The sequence below is a fragment of the Eubalaena glacialis genome, chromosome X, assembly GCF_028564815.1.
Source record: "Eubalaena glacialis isolate mEubGla1 chromosome X, mEubGla1.1.hap2.+ XY, whole genome shotgun sequence".
Taxonomy (NCBI): domain Eukaryota; kingdom Metazoa; phylum Chordata; class Mammalia; order Artiodactyla; family Balaenidae; genus Eubalaena; species Eubalaena glacialis.
Window position 1 is genome coordinate 40,305,352 of NC_083736.1, and position 24,909 is coordinate 40,330,260.

Consider the following 24,909-nt stretch of genomic DNA (forward strand, 5'->3'; position numbering starts at 1 on the left):
CAGCCTATTTTTTCACTCCAGCCATTGCTGCAGCAGCCAGCAACCAGATGTGCAAGTTACTGATAGCACCTTCTTCACTGGTCATTCTGATACATGGACAAAACTGGAAGGGAGTTAACAGTTCAAGGAAAACTTAAACCAGTGGGAGATACATACACCCTTCTTTGGTTCCCTCGGGTGATCTCTTCTAAGGAACAGTCTGCATAGCTCCTCAGAGGGTCCCTGGCCGCACTGAGCCCCAGTAGCCCGTAGCAGTGACCAATTCAATAACTCACCCTCTGATTGGCTTTCCCTCCTGCCTGGTTTCACTCTTCCTAATCCCATTTCTGCTTCCTGAGATCACTTCCAAAATGAACTATCTGCATACAAGCCCTTGTTTGAGGTTCTACTTTTTGGGGAGGACCCAGCCTAAGACAACCATGCTTTCCAATCAAGATAGCCTTTCTCTGGTCAAGCAGTTTTTGTTTTTTGTTTTTGGCCATGCCGCGTGGCTTGTGGGATCTTAGGATCTTAGTTCCCCGACCAGGGATCGAACCCGTGTCCTCGGCAGTGAAAGCTTGGAGTCCTAACCACTGGACCGCCAGGGAATTCCCAGTCAAGCAGTTCTTATGATACAGGGAACATGTCTCACTCTTGAACATGTCGAATTAATGCTTAACTTTCATAGAGGAACACTGTTTCCTTTTTTTTTTAATATTTATTATTTATTTATTTGGTTGTGCTGGGTCTTAGTTGCGGCAGGCAGGCTCCTTAGTTGCGGCAGACAGGCTCCAGGTTGCGGCTTGAGGGCTCCTTAGTTGTGGCATGTGAACTCTTAGTTGCAGCATGCATGTGGGATCTAGTTCTCTGAGCAGGGATCGAACCTGGGCCCCCTGCATTGGGAGCATGGAGTCTTAACCACTGCGTCACCAGGGAAGTCCCACTGTTTCCTTTTATTCCAAGTATCTTATAAGCATCTTCTTTTCACATTGATGTAACAGAGGATGGAGACAGAGCAGCAGGCCTCTGAGAAAAGCTCAGCTCCATATGCCCAAGCCCTATTGTACTTTTGAACTTGTGATTCTTAGCCCTTGGCTAAGACCTTCACAGAGAAGATCTATGAAGACACTTGTCTTCTTCCCAACCTGCTAAATTAAACTCTCCATGTAAAGCTTAGACATGTGGGTCTTTCCAAAGCACCCCAGTAATTCTGATGTGTACCCTCAGCTGAGAATCACTGCTTGAGACTCATCACCTACCCAAGAGAAAACCAGATCCAACCAGTTATTAGAGCTACCTCAACTAAAATATAGTCAAGAAGGCAGTTGAAACTTTGAAAATGAGTATGAAGAAAAATGAAAATTAGCTCTCTGCAAACGAGGGCACAGATACATTGTTTTTAAAAAGAGTAGGTAATATAGGATTGTCTGGTTAGTCAATTTTGATCTCCATTCAGCTTCTGTTTTCTGGCAGTCTTAGCATTCCCTCACTCTCAAGTCGGAAGCATCTTGAACAGAAGCCAAGGCTTTAGATTCCTCTGGGGTGTCTCAAGCTCTCGAAGGGGGTCTCCTTGAAGCCCCTCTCTTAAGACTTCAGATGAGAAAGTAAAACCCTGGCCCTCCCTTTTGGGGTGGGTTGGACTCAAAGCACGGCAGCTCTCTAAAGAGACTTCTTCACGAGTCTACCCCTTCAAAATCCCTCCCTGTGCTATACAGTAAGTCCTTATTGGTTATCTACTTTATATATAGTAGTGTGTATATTTTAATCCCAAACTCCTAATTTATCCCTCTCCCCCTTTCCCCTTTAGTAACCATAAGTTTGTGTTCTACGTCTGTGAGTCTATTTCTGTTTTGTAAAATAGTTCATTTGTATCATTTTTTAGATTTGACATATACTCAATATCTTGTAATAACCTATAATGGAAGAGAATGTAAAAAAAGAATATATATATATATATGTATAACTGAATCACTTTGCTGTACGTCTGAAACTAACACAACATTGTAAATCAACTATATTTAAATAAAAATTTTTTTAAACCCTCTCCACTCTTTTCATACGCTCAAAACTGGTGAGGGGTTTCATCAGACAAGAAACTGGTTTTTAGGTCTTTCATTTAAAGTTTCCCATTTTTGCCTATCATCTCAGGATTTACCCTGGTAACTAATATCGAATGTAACTTGGCACCTCAAATCACGTAATTTAACAAGATGGCACAATTGCAATATCATAGGGTAAGTGCAGGACAAGAGGTCTAGGCGTGTAACACTGGGAGAACACTGAGTGGTCCAGGAGATTCCTGGAGAAGGTAATTCCTTATTTGACTCTTTCTTAATGTATGTGCTGGAGTTAGTAGTATGACGACTCTCAGGGTGGGCGGGACTGTTTCCGAGGGGAGCATCCTCAAGAAGACACTCCTAGGCCAAATACATTATATTTCTAGACAGATCCCAAAACCAAAATGGTTACAGAAGTCTTAGTGGATTCTTTAATCTCCTCATTTAGTCTCTAAAGTTCCTACAAATTCACGAAGCTAAATGTCACTGTAAAAACTGGAAACTATACTATTATTGATTAATCCTGGGAGATTTCTTAAATTTCATTTATGCTAAGAAAAACAACCTTCATTTTCTAAAGGGGCATGTGAGAATGGTCATTTATGGATTTAAAATATATCCTGATAAAGAAGATGTGGCACATATATACAATGGAATATTATTCAGCCATAAAAAGAAACGAAGTTGAGTTATTTGTAGTGAGGTGGATGGACCTAGAGACTGTCATACAGAGTGAAGTAAGTCAGAAAGAGAAAAACAAATACCGTATGCTAACACATATATATGGAATAGAAAAAAAAAAAGGTTCTGATGAACCTAGGGGCAGGACAGGAATAAAGACGCAGACATAGAGAATGGACTTGAGGACACAGGGAGGGGGAAGGGTAAGCTGGGATGAAGTGAGAGAGTGGCATGGACATATATACACTACCAAATGTAAAATAGATAGCTAGTGGGAAGCAGCCGCATAGCACAGGGAGATCAGCTAGGTGCTTTGTGTCCACCTAGAGGGGTGGGATAGGGAAGGTGGGAGGGAGACGCAAGAGGGAGGGGATATGGGGATATATGTATACGTATAGCTGATTCACTTTGTTATACAGCAGAAACTAACACAACAATGTAAAGTAATTATACTCCAATAAAGATGTTAAAATATATATATATATCCTGATAAAAACTGATCTTGGGAGTTGAGAGGTATGAATACTTTGAAATGATGATCTCATTTAAAAAGTAGTTCAAATAGGATTTAATGGACTGTGGAACTATGGTTTTAAATTAATGAGTGTACCTAGTAAAAAGCTTTGCACTGATAAGGAATATGAAAGGTCAACTGAAATATTATAATTGTCTTAATAGTTAAAGCATCTTACTTATTAATATTTCAATTATTTTGACAGCCTTTTTTCAGGAGCAGAGGGGGTGAAAGCAAGGAGCTGTGTCTTTTAGCATCCTTATGATATCATTATAAATCATTTACCAAGTGCTCACATAGACACCACCCATGATGGATCACACAATCCAAATGCATGCATCATCTGAGCTTCAAGGAAATTTTGACTCAGTGCTTTTAAGCCACAATTATATACCTAATACTGGATCTTGATTTGATTTGTCAAAACCCTTGAAAGTCATTACCCAAAAAGAAAAGGCAACAGACATCTGGTCAATCAACTTTATTTTTAATTACCCAAATGTGTACTAACCTTCGTATCCAGATACAAGGGAGGATACAAGAGGAAGAAAAGACAAGACTTCTACCCTCAAAAAAATTAAAATGAGCTGAAGACACACGGCCCAAGACAGTAAGACTTAAGGAAATATACTGAGTAGCACAAAACAACTTAGTACAGAGTAAACCCACACAAGGGGACACGATCAGCGACCATGGCAGGGAGTAGAGAGGGTGATTGGGAAATTCATCCTGGGAAATGGGATAAAGCAATGGACCTGTGTTCTAGTCAACAAAATATCAGTGGCTTACTGTGGACCTTGGGCAATGAAGTCCCACCTCTCTTGGCTTCAGTTTGCTCAACTCTAAAATAGCAAGTAAGGACAAGGTGGTATCTAAGTTCTTCCAGCTGTAACAATACAGGATTCTAAGGACAAATGCAGAGATCTTGGAAGATGTGGACCTTACAGGTAAGAGGAAGGACAAGCACAAAGCCACAGAGGTAGGAAAAAGCTAGTTTTTGTGCCTGGGCAATGTACACTGTAGGATAGCAAGGACCTTTAACAAGCCTGTTTAACTACTGTAAAGATTCTGAGACCAGTGAACTTGGAAATGGGTGACACAGAGTGCTAAGCTAGGTACTAGACAATACACAGGGATCAAAATGGAGAAAGCGATATTGTGTTTGTGGTCGGAAGTCTGACTTATCGTCATGCTCCCCACTTCACTCTACATTCTTTGTGTCTTCATGGAACTTTGTTACAACTCCTTCCCCAAACCCACACACCAAATAGAAGCAGAAGAGGGTATGCTTACAGATGCCCTCTCTTTAGACCCGCACAAGTAGCCCCCTTTTGTGGGCCAGGTAGCCAAGAGCAGTTGCTGACAAGATGGTGGTCAATCCAATCAGCCTCAGCAGGCCGGGCACGGAGGGCAAATGTCTCTCCAAGAAGGTGGTGGTAATGGGCTTCGCAGGGACATCCTGGGTTCAGAGAATATTTGGTGTCAGTACAGGGCTTATGCACTTTGCTCCAGAAAGTCTGTATTTCTTCCAGTTCTCCGAACGTGACTCACACTTGCCAACCTCTAGACCATGAAACATCGCATTCCCTTTGCTCAGAACATTCATTCCCCCTTCCCCACCGAGCCCTTTACTTAACTAATTCTGACCACTAACTTCAAGTCTCAGTTTATACCTCACTTCCTCCGGGAGCCTTGCCAGTGTCCCCAAACTAAGATGACCCCCTCTTTTTACATTCTCAGTGTGTCATCTTCATGGCACGTGGGCTTTTTTGTTATCATCTGTTCTCCCCACCACATGCTGAGCTCTGAAAGCACTGCTGTACCATTATCCCAGCGGCTGATGCAAAGCAGGTGCACAATAAATATTTGCTGAGCGGATGAATCTGTGGTCCACTCACTCCTCAGTCCCATCTCTGACAGAAGCACTAAGAGAATGACTTTGGAGTGGCCAGGCTACTGTTTTTAACCTTACACTTGACAGACGAATAACTTTGACCTTTTGGACCCTTGTCCTCTATGATGTGTGTACTTCCTTCCAGGCAGGAAAATTTCCTGGGGTTTTATTACAAAATGATAGGTATATTGAAAATGCATTTTTAACCTGAATCTGCTCCATTTCATTCCACTCCTTTGTCCCCAGACAGGGGACACTGACATATCTTCCTTTCATTTCCTCCCCCCTATCACCAGGTTAGAGATTTATTCAACAGACACTTATTGAGTTCTTAATAAGTCTAGAACTCTCCGAGTAATGTCTCATCCGACCAAAAAATAATTAATTTTTTCCTAATAATCTGCAAGGCATGGGGCAGCTGCAAATTTATCAAAGTTCTTCTAAATCCCTCACCTCTGCCCTAACCCGTGGCATCTCTTTAAACATTCATGGGTTGAATCACTTAGGGGAAGGTCTGTGAATATATACAAGTGTGTTCTATTCGCAAGTAATTGTTTTTAGAGGAAAGAGATTTAAATTCATGATATAAAATATAACCTACCATAGACTCTGGTTCGGGCTGCCAGATTTCATCCTCTGGGATCTTTCCCATGGCATGCAGGATCTGAAAAGAAAGCGCATCTTGGTGAATAACAAAAAGGACACCAACTTTCTCCTAATCTGCTCTTTAAATAAAGGACTAACAATGTCTTTTGGGATATCCATCAAAAACACCAGGGTAAAAGCCAGTGTAGTCCACTGAACCTTTGAAAAGATCCAAAAGGTCTTCCATCTATAGCATAAGAAGGTCCAACCATTAGACTCACCATAAATTTTAATAGCTGTGAACACGCCTTAATAGGGATGAGATCAGAGGAACTGTCGAAAAATATATAAATGAATTCTGAATCCTAGTGTAAACATGTTTGGTTCTATAATATTAGACCTAGGTTATCTCTCAAGTATAGCCATGGTGATCTTTTGCCCCATGGACTCTTTTTACCTTGGACTCATTGTTACTTTTGGGTTAAGGTGTTCATTTCACCTGAGACTACTGTTAAAAAGGTGTTTCACTGATCTTCAGATGGGGGTTCATGGGGAATTGGCTTCCAGCATCTCAGACATATTTAACCTGTTTGTCAGGCCCATGAGTTGCTTCCTTCCCCACAGCCCGTGACCCCAGGCCTTACCTCTCGGGCTGCTCTCTCCCCGGCTTCCACAGCCCCCTCCATGTAGCCACTCCAGTGTGTAGCAGTCTCCGTGCCTGCGAAGTAAATCCTGCCCACGGGCTGGCGTAGAACCCTTGAAAGCAAAGCAAAGAGATAAAAGCGGTCAGTCTCAGAGAGCCAGGGGAGAGCCTTCCCACAAAGACCAAGGCTGGTCCGTCTCCTCAGACTCTAAATGTCAGGAAGTCCATTGGCAATTTTGGAATAATGTTCATGAGTTCCTCCAGTTCTTACACGATCTTTGTCACAGACAAAATGGACTAAAAGCCAAAGTTCACTCCTGCACCAAGAGCTTACAGGTAAAGGGACTGACATCAATGGAGGTAAAATAAGTATTTGCTTCACATACGTAAAGTGAGGGACTGTATGTGCCCAGTCATGGATAGCTGGTTCACCAACTTTGAGCGAGGGGACACGTGCCCCCAGTTTCCCACCTGGTCATTCCACCAGTGAACCTGGCAAATCACTTCCTCTCACTGAGCTCTGGCTTCCCCATCTCCTAACGGGCATGATCCAGTAATTTTAAAAACCTTTTCTATTAGTAACATTTAACAAATCTGTGAGTATGACTGTGGCTCCAAAACCACCATTCCTTGAGCACTTAGCTCTACCAGTGTGAAGAGTTTCACTGCATTAAATTATAACAGTTAACATTTTGGGGGGCGCCAAACACTCTTCTAAGTGCAGTAATCTTTACCACAACCATATGAGGTCAGTACGATTATAACCCCCATTTTGCAGGTGAGAATATGGAGGTACAGAGGCTGTGGTGGACACTGTGGTGCCCTGCCTAGACCTCCCTTCAAAAATGAAGGACCTTGCTGTTCCTCTCTGCTCTTGGCCCATTCCAGGCCCCCCTCCCCAGTCAACCACTGATCTGCTTTCTGTCTCTATAGATTAGTTTGTATTTTCTAGTATTTTATATAAATGGAATCATATAGTGAAAAAAAAAAAAAAAACATGAAGGACTTATTCCCAGGTGCTGGAAGTGCTGCAGGAAGATGGCCTTCTGATGTCAGCCCTCTTTGGCAATTGCCTCCACTAAAGAAAATTGCCTGGTTCAAGGTCATGCCTCCTTCCAGCAGCAATTGCATCCAGTGACTGATCATCATAGGGCTATAAAAACCTGACCCCTCGCCCCAACTTGGGACATTTCTGAAGGGCCATCTTAGTCCTACAGCTCCCTGAAGGGTCAGCTGAAGTCTTCACTGGAACTTCACTGGGAGAAACCCAACTTCTCTCTCTGCCCACTCCTGCTTCCTTCCTCTCCCTTCCACAGATGTTGATGCCTAGGCTCTCCCTAGTACATATCCTATATGCTCATCTTTGCTTCAGAGTCTGCTTTGCTGGGGAATCTAACCAGCAACAAAGACAAAGTAATTTACTCTAGGTCATAGCTAGTAAGTAGCAGAGCCGGTATTTGAATCCAGGTCATCTGACTCCAGAGCCCACAGTCTTAACCACTTGGTTATACATCCTCCCTCTATTGAATTATTTTTTTAATCTTTTTAAAGAACGCCATGGCATAGCTACAATTATCCATTATCCCATTTTACACGTGAGGAAACTGAGGCTTAGAGAAATGTGTGCTGACTTGCCAAGACCCACTTGCTAGAAAATTGCAGAGCTAGGATTTGAACTAGGTCGACCAGATGTCAAAGTCTCTGTCTTTATGCTATATACTTTTCCTAGTGTATCATCATCATCACTAGTTAACAAAGAATGCCCATATGCTACACAAAAGGACAGAGTGTCACAGCACTTAGTTTCTACAAGGGGCAGTTTGTTGTTACCCTGACAAAAATACCATAAGGGAAGCGCCATCAACATGTCATTATTCATCCTATTCCAGGTTTCCATTATATTACTGATAATGGATGTGGATGTCCAGAGCTAACATCCAGGCTCTGTCTTAGTCAACACTGCACACCACTGGGCTTTTTACAGAAAACCAAACGAGTTCGCTTGAATTGGTGGGTTTTCCTTCACCTACCCTTATTGTCGCCATCAAGCAAAAAAAGGGGAGGAGAATAGAAGATATTATAGAATACTAGAATGCCGATAATAATACATAGCATAATCTGGAATTATTCATAGCCAGCATGGGCTGGAGAGCCTAAGCGTATTCAGGAAGGGTTCCCGGCCAGAGAAGGTAATTTTGCTTTTTCCATGTTCATCAAACAGTGCTGCTTTCACCACATGAATCACTGTTTTCAAACAGACAGAACCCAAATTGGAAACCTCTGGGAGGCCTGGCCAAATCCTAGAATTAAATATTAGAAGAGAGAATAAAGGCTTAGAGAATTAATCATGTTGACTACTGGAATGTAAAAATGTGAAAACCAAGAATTTATTTCAAACAGGCAAAGATATCTTCCCTCCACTTGTCATGTGGAAATCTTCTTCCTTTGGGGAAAAAGAAAGCCCCAAAACTGGGAAGAAAAATCCCTGCCGTTTCTCGTGCAGGTGAGGGAATAGACACTATAGGATATTTCCATGTATACTTCTTGTGGCTGGGTGGAGTAAAATATTTCCTTATGTGTTTTACCACTTAATCACTAAAGTATTGGGTTGGCCAAAAAGTTCATTCGGGTTTTCATAACATCTTACAGAAAAACCCAACCCAATATTTCAGTCTAAGAAATCAGCACACATTTCTTAAAGTAAAAAACCTTAAGAAACCTGAGTTTATTTTTTTACTAGAGTTGTACTGTCAATACTGTCCTCTGTCTTCCATTTGGAAGCGGAACATTTACTGTGTACTTTCTAGGCCATGAAGATAAAATTCCTTGCAGTATCCCAAATGTCATGGACCTGAAAGGTCAAGGGAATCCCTGCGGGCCAGTTGTCCTTGCTTGGATTCAGAGGTATGTCACTAAGATATGCTCTGCCTCAGTTTCTATCCTCCAAATTGAAGCTAGTCACATGAAGCCTGAAACATGGCCCTGAGAAGGAATAAAGATGAAGGAGGGTGCTGCCATGTCACCACAAATGCCTGATATGATGGGGTTTATCTTGCTTCTTTCATGTGGTCAGGGTCAGGCTAGTGCAGGTGAGTGCCCTTCCCCCCCCCGCCCCGCCCCCCACTGACCCCATTGCTCCAAAGGCATTTTCCTGACACTCCTTATGGTATTGAGCATGAAACTAGCTACTCCGTGGTCAGAAATCTAATCATATCACATCACAAAACTGATGGTCTTTCTCTGTTGAGAGGTTAAGTTTTGTATTCCTAAATGTGTTTTATGAAGCAAAGGATCCTATCTGCCTTTCTTACTCTCTATTCTATCCTCAAAATCACCCATAGGGCCCAGCCGTGTAACTTTTCCCCAGACATTCCAAGAACTTGTTAGATTCCTGTAGGAAGCGTTTGCTCATATGGTTCCGTCTGCCTAGAATACATTCCCCAGTAGCCTTTCTCTGCCTTCTACAATCCTCAGGTGGTATGTGTATTATGAAGCCTTCTCAGCTTTCTCTAGGTAAGGCTAGCCCATCCCTCCCTGGGTCCCCATGGCATTTTTATGGCCCTCTATTCTTAGAGTACTTACCATAGTATGTTTGAGTCAATGTTTGATATTCTCTCCTCTCCCCGTCCCTACCCTAGCTCCTAACACCGTCAGCTCCTTTACAGCAGGGAGGGCTTATCTTGGTACAGGCAAACTTTGTTTTGTTGTGCTTTGCTTTATTGCGCTTCGCAAATATTGCATTTTTTTTTTTCACGAATTGAAGGTTTGTGGCAACCCTGCCTTGTCAGATGATGCTTAGCATTTCTTAGCAACAAAGTATTTTTTAATTAAGATATGTACATTTTTTTAGACATAATGCTCTTGCACACTCAACAGACTACAGTATAATGTAAACATAACTTTTATACGCACTGGGCAACCAAAAAGAAAATAATTTTGTGTGACTCGCTTTATTGCAGTAGTCTGGAACTGAACTCACAATATCTTCGAGGTCTGCCTATATATTGAAGTTTTCAGCAGAGTGCTTGGCAAATAGTTGGCACTTAGCCAATAAGTGCTGAATGAAACAATTACTATTGACATATTCTACAATCAGCATATCCAAAAATTAACTTAATGACCAGTAGCTAATCAGGTGGCACCCTCTGAATGATCTCATAGATGATATTTTGCCATCTTCAGGAAGATGAGGAAAGTGCTCACCAAAGCCATTATGTATCCTCTCACAAGCAGGTTTTAATCCTTCTTTGACTGGTTTTCACAAACAGATTGATTAGTCATTTACATTTACTAACACCTTTTTTGTGTTGCATACTCAGTCTTTTACTCATTACTCTACATTTCCTATTTTGTTTAGATTGAGCTCTTGGCATTAAATGATTGCTTCGTTTAGTATTACTTTGATGGTCATAATAATTACTACTATATTATTAATTCATACCTTGTTGTTGTCATCTAATACAATGAACTAAACACCAATGAGTCATACTTGGCTGCACAACACTGTAAATGCTAAAAGCCATTGAATTATACACTTCGAATGGGTGAATTGTATGGTATGTGAATTATATCTCAATGAAGATGTTAAAAATAACTTATGCTCCTATTAACATACTGATTCTTGTCTACTGTATGCCATCTTGTGCTTTCTCATACACCTGCTAAGGAAAGTGAGGTCCAGAGAGGAGAAGTGACCTGTCCAGGATGACAAAGTTGGTTACTGGTAGAATCAGGGGGTGGAACCCAAGTCCCTTTACCCCCAGTCTAGAACACAATTTGCTTTTATAATGCTGTACCCATGTTGGCACTTATACAGTGCCCATTGAGGAAGTTCCACTGAGCCCTAAACTCAGTATAAAGACACTTCTTCTGACAATATAAGTGAACCCTCTATCTAAATTCCTATCCTTATGCTGCCACCTTCTTTGGCTCTATTGATTGGGATTGCTCCTTCAGAGGAATTAAGAGTCAAGGGCACCACCATGATGCAGAATTATAATGACTTCATTAGATTCACAAGATCCAAAGGAAATTGGGGATTTGGGGATTTTTTTTTTCAGCATTTACAAGGAACAGGGGAGAAGAGCTACACGAACCTTCTTAGAGTTATGGACTCAGATTCAGGGAATTTCAGTTAGAACTGATCCCACTTTTACTCTACCTTCCATATTGAGTCATGATCCCAGGGGGGAAGTAGGTCGTGTAGCAGCCCCCGGAGTACTGCTCCTCGCACCAGTTCTTCTCTTCATAGTGCACCGGCTGCAAGGTAGAGTGACAAAAACTCAAAGGAGACTCAAAGGAAGCAATCTAGTCTCGAATCAATCAAACACAGTCCAGTAGGTTTCATATTGGAGAATCAGTATTTGTCTGAAATAGAGCCTTATTATGCCAATGTTTTTAGAGATAGGACTTCGGGCAGGTAAATGTCCTTGGTAATAGACTTCTAAGAAATTCTGACTTAGAAAGTTTTCTCACTTGGTTCATTCATGTCCCAGGTACTGTTCATAAGCTGCAATTGTCTAGCTCTATGTTTAAATTGGCCTTACGTATTAAGAAGTTTTTAGTGCCTAATGGTTTCAAGACAAGTTTAAAAAGGGATTTATGCTTACTGGAGTAAGGAGGATGAAAAAAGTAGAAAAGCATGCCTGTTAAGGAAAAAGAATGACCAGATTCATGTTCTTCATGCAAGTCAACTTTGTTAACAGGAGCTAGAACAGACGAATTAATGTTTTCATGGGATGTAGGCACTTCTGTTGATGGCGATGCAGGCAACTATTGGTCTGAAAAATATGTTTTTGCCGTGAACAGGCAAAACATTAGCTGAGATTTTGCAAAGTTCAAGCTCTTTATTACAATAACTAAACATAAGTGTTATCATTAGGTATTATTTTGAAAAGATAAATCAACATGGCAAGTCTTAAGAGAAAAATGTGAGCATAAAAATAGATTTGGAAAAGATGTTTTGTTTTAAAAATTTGCAGTCACACTTGGGACTTCGGATAGTCATTTGTAACGAATCCTATTTACAAAGCACGAGGCCCTGTCTGAGGGGTGTAAGTTGCTCTGATGCCTCAGGCCCGGCCCTCTTCCCTCTCTGCATCTGAGGGTAACAACCATCTCGTGAGCATCCTTCTCTGGCTGTCTCCAGCCAGCCGATCAGATTTCATCTTTCACCTTTCCTTGCTCCCAGGACAGACACCAAAGCAAGTGCCCATCTCTATGCCAAGAGCAAACAACAGCAGGACCAACTCGTTTTTTTCTTTTTTTTTTTTTGGCCGCGCCTTGTGGCTTGTGGGATCTTAGTTCCCCTACCAGGGATTGAACCCGGTCCCTCAGCAGTGAGAGCTCGGAGTCCTAACCACTGGACTGCCAGGAATTCCCAGGACCAACTCATTTTTATCACCAGCAATTAATCATCCACATTCTTCTTAGGAAAAGAGACTTTCCCATATTAAAAATGATCAACTTTTTGGGAACTTGAGCACAATTGCTTTCCCCTCCCACTGGGGTTGCCTGGACAACCATCTCACAGGTTGTCGGAGAATCTTCAGTTCTGCACTGCCTCAGCCTGAGGGAGTCTCAGAACATAACTTCAAAAAAGCTTGAGTATCTACCAGGGAGAAATATCTTGAACCGAATATTTAAACAGAAAGACCAGTCAATTTTAGCAGCTGTGGTAGGATTAATTTTTAATGTGTATATACTTTGGGTCTTGCTACCTCACTCATATTACACTTGTGCCCAGAGGCTATGCTTATATTTAAACTTGTTACATGGTATATGAAAGCAAAAAATGAAACAAACCACATTCTTCATTATTATTATGTTTCTCTCCAAACCAATCAATTCATCATTCTTGTTCATTTACTGAGGAGGAATCCCCCAAACCTTCAAGAGCATGTGTTTCACCTGTAACAAGTAACTCTTGCTTTAAGAGGATGAACAAAAATGACAAATTCAAAAGCCACAACAACTTGACTAGGAGGAAGCAAGCCACTGCAAAGTGAGCAAAGTAAGCGTTTGAGGGATAAGATGAAGCCATGTAGCTGTTCAACTAGGTCATGGCGTGCACTGCTGAGATTTGGATTTAAGAGGCTTAACAAGTTAAACATTCTTAGCCCCTTTATTAGATTTTTCTCATGCTTTAACTGCTCATTTGGACATCCTTTTCCATTGTCTTCAAGTGCTGCACGGATAACTGGATTTAATAATAGCTTTCAAAAGGTGATGTAATCCATGTCAAAACATTAAAAACCCAGCAGTCTGGTGAATGGAACGAGAATGTCGGTTCATTGTTTTAAATATTGATGAAGGAGGTCGTTATGGCTACTGGTTATGGGCATTTTGGGCCCTTTGACTATCACCAAATGCCCCTACCGCACTGCCTCCCTACCCATCCCATCCCACCTTTAACCACCCAGTGGGGAAGGGAACTACTTTGAATTTGAAGATCACAGCTTCCTCAGGCTACCTGCCAAGATGTCTAGGAAACTCAGCTGACAGGGCTCACCTTGAGCCAATCAGCATGTCTTCCCTGCTACAGGAAGAGCTCTGAACTCAGGGACAAGGGTAGCACCACCTAAAACACATCAGTGTTGCAGGGTCCCTAAGCTGCCACTAGCACAGCCAGGGCCCATACTCTCTGGGACAACTCGTAAGTTTACCAACTCTGGTGCCGACTCCTCTGAGAATAGATCAGGGAAAACATGAGCTCTAGAGCCCTACTTGCACAAGCCCATCCCTGCTAGCCCCCTGACAACAAAGCACGATCTCTCTCCCTTAGGGAAGGGTTGGGAAGCCTTACGTGCAAAGCTTCTTGTGAGCCCAGAACTTTTGCATAGAGGTCACAAAGTTTCTTCAACCTATGGGAAGAGAGGGGGAAAAAATAAGTGAAAATGAAGAAGGAAGAAAAAGTCAAAGATGTACCTATGATTCCCATCATTCAAAAAGATTCTGAGCTATTGCTTCCACTTGACATTTCATTTTAATTTTTCAAAACAAGGCACCTTGTTCTAGTTCCAATATCTTAAATCTGTGAGGTCACAAATAGTTTTAAAGAAAAGAAAGTGATGCATTGCCTGCATCACTGGGGGCACACAGCAATTTGTTCATTCATTCAAGAAAACATTGTGTACCTGCTGTCAATTTCCTAAGCACCGGAGATTCTGGGAGGACTGAGACATGAATTCTGCTTCTGCCTCTTCCATGCTATGAGGTCTTGAGCAGGTTACTTAAACTCTCTGACCTTTAGTTTTATCAACAAACTCACCTGATTTTTTTCACTAATGATGGTAAAACAAGGTGGTCTCAGGACCAGCAACAGTGGCTGCATCACCCGGGAACTTCTTAGAAATGCAAATTCTCAGACCTCATCCCAGACCTTCTAACTCAGAAACAGCAGTGGTGGCAACTGTGTTTTCACAAACCTTCCAGGTGATTATGTTTGAGAACCACTGATATAGAGCATATAAAGTTCCCAGCTCAATAACTGGTACATACGTAATAAATGCTCAATAAATGGTAGCTCTTAAGAAGTTTAGTCTTATGGGGGAATTGGATGTAAGCCAAAAGTTATAATTAGTCAGTTAAGGTATGAGATTAGACTTATTTCCATTCTGATTTTTATAGAATAGTATTGTTAAAGGGGATCTTACAGGTGATTTAGAGTTAGGCCAATGATTTCAAAAGTATTATTGTTATTATTATTTTATTTTTTATTTTTTTTAAGTGTATTTTTTAAAAATTATTTATTTACTTTTGGCTGCATTGGGTCTTTGTTGCTGTGCGCAGGCTTCTCATTGCAGTGGCTTCTCTTGTTGCGGAGCACGAGCTCTAGGCGCGCGGGCTTCAGTAGTTGCGGCGCGCCGGCTTCAGTAGTTGCGGCGCGTGGGCTTCGGTAGTTGTGGCTCACGGGCTTAGTTGCTCCGCGGCATGTGGGATCTTCCCGGACCAGGGCTCAAACCCGTGCCCCCTGCTTTGGCAGGCGGATTCTTAACCACTGCACCACCAGGGAAATCCCTATTATTATTTTAAACCCAGGAGCTCTTTCTACAAACAAAAGTATATGAAAATGCCTAATTTCCCCGCCCTTCTTCCCTCTCTTCCATCCCTCTTTCCTTCCATCCTTCCTTCCTTCTTTCTCCCCCTCCACCATCTCTCTCACTCTCTCTCTCTCTGATTTTTTTCCTTCTTTGTTTCTTTCTAATTTGTTTTTACATAAATGGACTAGTTTGGCACAAGCAGAGGAACAGTCAGACAGAGTAAAGAAAATTAAATTCAGGAATGGAATCAAATACATAAGGGAATTTAGAATCATAAAGGTGGGTATTCTAAATCCATGACAAAAAGATTATTCAATAAAATGGCACTGGGACAAATGGCTACCCATGAAAGAAACAAAGTTGGACTCCTATGTGACTTCTTACACCAAAATATATTTCAGAAGGATCAAAGATTTACACATAATAGATGAAACCAGAAAAGTAATGGAAAAAGGGTCATTTAAAACATAACCTTGGAATGGGAAAGTCTTTCCTATGCATGATAGACCATTTGGAAGCAATGATTTTAAAACTGATCAACTTAACTTTATAAAAAGTTAAACTTTTATTATAGTATAAAATGGATAAGCCATAAATATGATCAAAAGACAAATTGGGAAAAGATCTGTCCCAGGCACTGTTCTAGGCACTGGAGATCCAGCAGTGAACCCACCAGACAAAACTTCCTACCTTCGTGGATGTTAATATTCTAGTGGGGACATTTTTTTAGTGAGTGGGTCAGTCAGACTTCCATAGCCCTGGCCAAGCACAGTGATGGCAATAGTCATAACGTAATTCAGGGGCTCTTAGTTGGTAAATATGTTATCAGTGGTGGTGTGGGAATAAATAATTGGTAGTGGTGAATACTAATTGCTGAAAGAAGTTGTCACCTCCAGAGAAACTAGTCCTTCTGTACCTATAATCTGTAATAGTTATGCATCATTCATGCAGGAGGTACGGCAGACTGCCCTGCAATGCGGTCATTTGTCTACCTGGTTATCTCCTCCCCAAGTAAAATTTCAGCTCCTGGGCTATATCCATTTTTGTATTCTCCATAGCTCCTTGCATGGTATCTTATGTACGATAAACTCAATAAATATTATTTCGAATGCTTGGTTCTTCAGTTATCAGCATTGTGCCTTTATACAAGACCCTCATAATGAACGTAACAGACATGTTGTGTTGGGAATACACATAGTATATTAAGCAGTCTTTAAGTTTAAAAGTTAAGCAAAGTTGAAAGTGGGTAGAAAGAAGAAAAGAAGGAGGAAAGAAAGGGAGACGGAGTACAGAGGGGGGCAGGAAGGGAGAGAGGGGCAGAGGAAGTGAGGGAAGGAGAGAGAGAGGGAGGGAAGAAAGAAGAGGTACTTTTTTCCCCCTACCTTTCCTCTTTGGTAAGACGGGTCAGTTTTCTGGCTTTGTGGGCAAGAATAAATCTAAAACATACAAACAAGAAAAAGGAGGGGAAATCAATGGCTGCTTTCATCCTGGCCTCATTTCTATAGCTACACATGTGCCTAGTGTACAAGTTAAAAGTGAACCAGAAGAAACAAATCATACACTATATAATTTTATGTTCCATGTTTTAACTATTTCCCAGTTACATTCCTGACACTAAAAGGCACCTTCTAGTTTTAGGGATTCAAGGGACTCAAAACAGATGACTGGTCATAATTTTTGCCTGGGATAATACCATGACTGACCCATCTCCCCCTGCAAGGCTGATGTTCAATAAGAATATGCCCTGGGTCTCAAAGGTCTATCTAAGATGTGTCTGAGACTTTCCATTTTCATCCAGCCCTTTCTCTTTGGTTCTGTCTTCAAGATGGTATCTCCCTAGTGCCCAGCCTTTTAGAATCCGCCTCCATTTCTAGCCCTACGATTGCCTTCAAATTACCAACTAGCTTTGATCTCCCTGTTTTGGCCCTTGGCTCTCTGAAATAAACTCATACAGATCCTAAGACCCATCTCAATTTTGGCTGCTCCAGGTAACCACCGCCCATGACATCCCCATCTGTGCTACTCTTCCCTGCCAAGCTGAGAACTGGGCTGGTCTTGGCTCCTCTCTAGTGGCACCTGGAAAATCTCAGCATCCCATGTAAATACCATGGATGCCTACACAGCCTCCACAAGAAGCCCTCTCAGTGAAACACCCTAAGTCAAATCTTCCTATCATGTTTTCACAAAAGATAGCTTACCAGAATATATCTACCCCCAGTGTTAAACATGAAGCAGAAAACTAGTACAACAAATTTTCAAATGTTATTGGTATTCTAATTCCTTTCTAAATATTAATTTGTTCGAAGACATTATTTCTTAAAAAGCAATAAGATTTTTCCTACTGCTGAATTTGGAGAAGAGTGACGTTGGGAAAAAAATTATTGAACAAAGTTTGGGGCACATTTATTAACAGTATAGGAATACGTTGTCAACATGGGAGATCATCACACCACCATAAGCATGCCTTACCCTATTATGGCGGCATAGCTGCCATCAGGTTTGGTATCATCCAATGTGTAGGCAACTGGAGCTTCCTCTCCTTCGATAATCATGCTTCCACAGTAATCTTGGAGAAGAGCAAAATGGAAAAAGGCATTCATCACCCTATCAAGCTACCCTTAGCAGTTACAATGAAGCACACATTTTTCAACTTGAGAAGCCCAAAGGCCGAAAATAAGATATTATATCCTAAATATACAAAGTCAAACCAAGCTGATGTCAAAAGGAAGGCTAAGGAGCCAACATTTGGTGAAAAACTCAAACGGTAAGCCCCTCTCTGCAAAGAAGCAACGTGATATTATGAATTAATCCAGGCCAACATTTAATGAAATCTTGTTTTCCTTGCTGTTAATATGTGTGCCCCTCTTTCCTCTTTCACAGGAAATCAGATAAAACCAAAGATGTGTTAAAGAAATGCTAGTCTATTACTGTAAAATAGAAGGGACTGAACATTCACCTTTTATGAGGAGCCACTTATTCGATGCTAACTAGTTCTTGATTATCTAGAGACAGGGCAGAGAGGACACAGATGACTAAAATGCACAGAGTCCCTCCACTTTTCCACCCTCCTCCTTAAAAGGGAGGGGATATATGTATACACATAGCTGATTCACTTTGTTGTACAGCAGAAACTAACACACCACTGTAAAGCAACTATACTCCAATAAAAATAAATAAATAAAAAGAAAAAAGATATCTTTGCTGGATATCGAAAAAAAAATAATAAAATAAAACGCACAGAGTCCCAAACCCTCATTGCAAACAGGACCTCCGGAACAACTTGGAAAACAATTTCAGCTCATTCTGCACAAAAGTGCTTCTCTCATTCCCCTCCTGAACAAAATATGTGTAATTTCAACAAAAGAATACAACAGAGCAATGGTGAAAATGTCAGGGCAGAATTTGAAATGTTATAATAAGATCCTACTACAGTGTACCACTCCTCTTGCTCCATCATTTACTTGCAAATTGAGGTTGTTCGAACAAAATTATGGTGGAAGACCTGGGAACTAATGTTGTATAGAAAATCCAATGAGTGGGTTTCAAAATTTGGAAAAAAGAACAGAGAAAGAACTTGGAGGGTATGCACTGTCCCGACCTGTGTGGGAGCAGACACACCTGTAGGCTTTTTGACCTGCACTTGCTTCTCTCTCTCTCTCCCCCCACGACTCTCCCCACTTTGCATCCATGAGAATCAATGTCCTAGTCAGCCACTGGATTGAGGGGTACTTGCATGCCCCTCAGGTGTACTGGGGCTAAGAAAAACATTGAGAAAAACTGAAATAGGGGAAGGAGAAATGTTTAAAGTTTGTCGAAGAATTTAAGAAGATTTAAGAATACAACAGAAATAGTTAAGGAATCACCTTGTTATAAGAAGACAAGAAAGAGGACAGGATGTGATAAGAGAAAAGAGCAAGGGCACACGGGTCACTTGGGGTTCTGCTGGACCGGACAGAGGGATCATGCAGGACACCAGGCTGGCTGGGGTGGAGGCCCTGCTTTCTGGGTGGAGGGGCTCCTTGGACACGTCCTTCACAGCACAAAGTTGGCCTCTGCACCATGCATGCATGTGCACTGGGCAGAAGTGAAGGAACAAGGGGCAGAGGGAAGAGTCCTGTTCGTGCCAGAACAAACCATGTGGCGTCAGCAGCAGTTCTATCATTTGTAGGTAGAAAGCTCAGGAGCTCTGCCCATGCACATGGGACTTCCAGTTAGCTTGGTTCAGACTCACTCTTAAAAAGGAAGGGCCATTCAAGGACATCTAGACATTGAACAAAATTCTTTAACAAAAGAAGCAAAGACAAAAGCAGAAACAAACTAACAAACAAAAAGGAACTCTCAGGAAAAAAAGACAAAGAGTAGAAGAAACTTCCCCCAAAGTGGCAAGTAACATTCTCAAGGAGAAAAGAGAAGATATTGTACCTATGGGAGGTAACAAAGAGGACTATTCAGAATAAAATAATTCAGGAGAAGCTTTTTGAGTGTCAAGTGTGGAAGGAGGAGTTCTGAAAAGACCATCACATTCATCTGGAAGAATAACTGACATTTACCAAGGACAAAATTACAGGAAAAATAATGAAGAGAGAATATCCTACCAGATATCAAACATATTATAAAGCCACAGGGATTAAGATAGTACAGTGCTGCCAAAGGATTAGAGAATATAAATCTGTGTTCTCCAAAGTGGGGTGTGCACACCTAGATTGCACATCTGGATAGTGGAGAAAGATATTAGAAATTCTTATTTTTCAATTCCAGGTTTTCAAAAATGACTACTCTTGTATATTTTATAATAAAAACAATACACTTTTTTCCAGTGGTCCATGTACATAATTTAGGAATAAATATATTCAGTGGTAGCTGATGTTTAATTTTTTATATATAGGGCTATAAAAAATATTTGGAGCCCAGTGACAAAAATCAGTGGAAAAGAATTGTTGGTCCAGAAAAGCCGAATGTAGATATATTTCATAGGAGAATGAAACCATCATAAAAAAAATTTTTAAAAACTGGTACCCTGGGAGAAAATATTTGCAACACATACAGAAAAAAAATTAATAAGCACAGGATAAATAGATAATCTACAAAATGATTTCACACAGCCCTGAAGCCTTATTAATGATGAAACTTACAAATTATAGATAAATGGGACATTTTCCCCTACTGATTGGCAGAAAGTTAAAAATATTATTAGCTGGTCTACCCAAGTCAATTGACTTCGTAACTGCACTTTTACAAATTTATCAAAAGGAAATGTTCCTATTCAAATCTTCAGAGCAATATGAAGGAAGCTGTTTATTGTAGCATAGCGTATAATAGCAAAAACTTGGAAGCAATCGAAATGTCTATCATCAGCATACCTATCGGGTACATTTTGATAGAGCCATACAATGAAATACTGTTTATTCAGCTGTTGAAATGAGGTAGATTTAAATGCACTGATGTGGAGAAATGTCTGTGGCATACCATTAATAGGAAAGAGCAAATTTCAGTATAACGTGTATTATGTTTTTTTAAGAAAATGGTTTGGGGAAAGTATATAACATTTATTTAAAATTGTATTTGCATATAAATGTTATGCATATTCTTTAATATACATTTAAAGTATATATACATTTCAATATATAGCTACAATATATTGAAAATATTACCTGTGCCTACAATAAATCTCCAAGGACAAACAACTTACATTTTTAACAGTGGTTCCCTAAGGGGAGGGGCAATTGGAGAGGGACATTTTTCATACACTTTTATTTTTTGAAAGTTTTATAGTGAATAAGTTCACTTCTGTAATTTTTTTTTAAAAGCAGGTACTGCTTCTGTTATTTTAAACTTCAGTTGAAATCATTTAGATTTAAGGGAAAATAGAAATGGTGTAGATGAGCAAAAGCGAGGGATACTGAAAGATATAAGGCTTTGGCAAGAGCCTGCTCTCTCCAGGTAAGTGGGGATGGGAGGCAAAGCTAAGGTGGCTGTGATGCACCCCCTGCCCCTGCAGGGACCCCGGGAGGGCAGGGTGCTGATGGTGAGGGTGGCTGAGCTTAGGATGATTTGGTGGGAGACCAGCAAAGAAGAGGGGGCCCCTCCTTGTAAACTCACAAAGATATTACACACTTAAGAAACTGGAAAGCATTTCCTGGGACAATCATTCTACAAGCCAGCAAGAACTGGCTAGGGCTACCTGTATCAAAAGGCAAAAAGTTACCTTGTCTTTAATAGTCCAAACCACGCTGTACTTATAAAACAAACAAACAGTAATCTTGACTGATTGATTGATTGCTGAGTGCCTCATATGTGCCAGTCACTGTGCTAGGCTGTTTGGGGCTGCAAAAATCACCCCCTTTGAATCTGGTTAACTCATATTCCCTGTGCTTTTGTATTACTCATTAATCACAGTGCCTTTAGGGATGGCATTGAAAGTCTGACGCAAAGCAAAGACCTTCTTACAAGAGTTAACTTCCTCAGATTTCATTCCCTTATAGAATCCTTCAAAATATTATTATTGAATTGCTTATCGATGTAACAGGAATGATATTGGACGTGAGTCTTGGAGCCCTCCCCTGTGTTTCTATAATAGGCTAGGTAACACCAACAGTGAACTCAATACATTGTAATGCAATTATCAGTTTACAAGACTGGCTTCCTCCCAAGTCTGGATTTTCTGGGCAAGGAAACATGCCTTTGAATTCCCAATGCCTAGCACAGCGCCTGTCATACAATAGGTGCTCAATAGTGGTTGGCTGAGGAAACACATTCAATTTCTCAAAAGAAACTGAAAATGCTTTGAAGTGGCTCTCATGTCGACAGTCATTTTTTAAAGTGTAACTCAAGGCTCATTACCAATAAGGACCGAGTCAGACCCAGCCTCTTCTTGAGGATGAAGAACTTGGGTTTTCTTTGTTTTTTTTTTAAATTTATTTTATTGAAGTGTAGTTGATTTACAATGTTGGGTTAATTTCTGCCATACAGCACAGTGATTCAGTTATACATATATATCTATTCTTTTTCATATTCTTTTCCATTATGGTTTGTCACAGAATACTGAATATAGTTCCCTGTGCTATACAGTAGGACCTTGTTGTTTACTCATTCTATATATAATGGTTTGCATCTTGGGTTTTCTTTTTGATACTAGTACTTAACAATGAACTTGCCTGGCACATTGCAGACCTAAGATAAAGGTCTGCAGACAGGAATGGAAAGCTAGAGATTCTCTCCATAAACAAAGGCCTTCTGAGTCATTAAGAGAAAAAAAAAAATCTCCATTCCACGGTCCTAAACCTTATCCGCTTGCCAGCAACCAGCTGTCTAAAACGGGTGGCCTGGACCACGAGAGGAAGCAGCTTAGCACCAGCAAGCTCTCCATGGTGGGTCACTGCACCGTCCTTTGTGAAAGATAGATTACTTGTTCAACTGATGCACCAATCCAATAACAGTCCTAAACAGAATTTCCTGCAAAGGGGGAGAATCAGGAGGCTGCAATGTGGTGGAAAGGGGTAGATACAGGAAGAACCGCCCTAAGGTAAGAATATGAAACTTTCCCCCTTTGCCTCCAGCACATCCTTCCTCTCCCTTCTGCAATCTAGCTCCTCATTTCAGTCCATCCTTCCCTTTGCCCTCAGTCCCAGGTACTGACGGTTCTTACGTGGACTCCTCTTGGAAGAAAAGGAGCTGTGATGAGAGTCAATGTGATAAGACTCTAGCATTGTGCTGTCCAATATAGTAGCCATGCGTGGCTTTTTTACATTGGAATTTAAAGCTATTAAAATGAAATAGCCATGTGTGGCTTTTTATATTTGACTTTAAAGCAATTAAAATGAAATAAAATTGAAAAATTCAGGTCCTCAGTCTCACTAGCTACATTTCAAGTGTTTGATACCCACACACGTGGCTAGTGGCTGCTGTCCTGGACAGAGCCGCTCTGGAACATTTCCATCGTTGCAGAATCTAGTACTTTACTGGGCATCCCTGTAATGTTCTATCCAGTAGAGCCACACACTTATTGAATATATAGGAATGCATAAATGAATTTAATTTCATATAGTAGAATCTTGACACTAGTGAGAAATTGCCTGGAAATTTTCAGAATCCCCACCTTTGTGAACGGCTCTATAAACTCATACTTTAAAAACCTGTATCAGAAAATGTTAATAACCTATTTTCACAAGATTTTGTGAAAGGATTAGTAAACTTTATACTGAATTATGAAAAGAGTTGATCATATTCTAAGGGAACTTAATTGCATGAGTGTGTGCCAATGTACTTTACTCGATGGAACTGACCTTAGAACCTGGATGAACGCTTTACGTCCGAATTCTAAGAAAAACAGTTACACGCAAATGCGTGACTTTGCACCAAGTTTCTTGGACCTTTTAAGCAAAGAAAAGTACTCACCCTTATTCCTCCAGAAGGGCTCTTTATAATAAACTATGCACTTGATGACTGAACCCAAAGGCACACGAGTGATCAGCTGGTTTCTCATCATTGGCAGAGGGGGATTGAAATGAATCTTCATGCCCAGAACAGGAGGAATAGCGCTAACCACATACTTAGCCTGGAAGAAAAACGGCGTGGTTAAACATTGCTGGTGGGTTGTTTTTGCTCTTTTTCTAATGTTTCTCCCTCATTTACCCTCGTCCCCCACTCAATCTCTCCTTAAAAGAGAAACTAGAAGAATCAAACTTGTTAGAATCAAAATGAACTCTTGTTGTTCCCTAGCTCAAAACCTCCAATGACTTCCCATCACACTTGGAGTCAAAGCTAAGTTCCTTACAGTCACTTTCAAGGTCATACATGAAAGGAACCCCTGTCACATCTCTGATCTCATCTTCTGTTACTCTTCCCCTCAATCCTCTTAATTCCACCATTTTGACTACCTTGCTGTTACTTCAACATGCCAGGCTTGCTCTTTCCTCAGGGCCTTTGCACTCGCTGTTTCAGTCTACCTGAAAAACTATTCCCCAGAGAGCCACCTGGCTCAATTCCTCATCTCCTTGGGTTCTGTGCTCAAACATCACCTTCTGAGTGAGGTCTTCCTTGATGACCTTATTTAAAATTGCATGACCAGTCGTCCCACCTCACCTTCTGGCACACCCTCTCCCCCTTCCCTGCTTGGTTTTTTCCACAGTACTCATTACTATTTGGCATAGTCTATATTTTAACTATATACCTGATTACAACTTTTCTCCTTTACTAGAATGTAAGCCACATGAAGGCAGACAATTTTATCTGTTTTGTTCACTGCTATGTTCCCAACTCCTAGAATAATGCCTGGCACATAGGAGGCACTTGGTATTTATCAAATAAATATTTTCTTTGATTTTCTAATTATGTAGGAGCCCAATACAGAGGGTTGATAATATGTGTTTTGTAAATCTCCCCCCTCACCCCCAAATATTATGGTTCTGTTCTCCTTTCTTTCAGATAGAGGTAGCTTTTTCGCTTTTGGCAAAGGCATTGTCTACGAAGTCTAGAATATTATTGGCTTTATTTAAGCTCTGGTTATCTATGGGACT

At 40.9% G+C, this 24,909-nt stretch overlaps 1 protein-coding gene across 1 annotated transcript in view; it reads right to left on the bottom strand.

Moving 5' to 3' along the window:
- Positions 1-3,697: 3,697 nt before the first annotated feature.
- Positions 3,698-24,909, bottom strand: part of MAOB (monoamine oxidase B) — a 111,291-nt gene continuing 90,079 nt past the window's right edge. Inside the window, exons 8-15 of the mRNA XM_061177825.1 lie at positions 23,789-23,948; positions 17,864-17,960; positions 16,777-16,830; positions 14,158-14,215; positions 11,515-11,612; positions 6,355-6,466; positions 5,727-5,789; positions 3,698-4,690 (exon numbers count right to left, since the gene is read on the bottom strand). Of these exons, the coding sequence (XP_061033808.1) occupies positions 4,538-4,690; positions 5,727-5,789; positions 6,355-6,466; positions 11,515-11,612; positions 14,158-14,215; positions 16,777-16,830; positions 17,864-17,960; positions 23,789-23,948 (795 nt within the window). The 3' untranslated portion in view covers positions 3,698-4,537. The remainder of the gene's footprint in view (positions 4,691-5,726; positions 5,790-6,354; positions 6,467-11,514; positions 11,613-14,157; positions 14,216-16,776; positions 16,831-17,863; positions 17,961-23,788; positions 23,949-24,909) is intronic.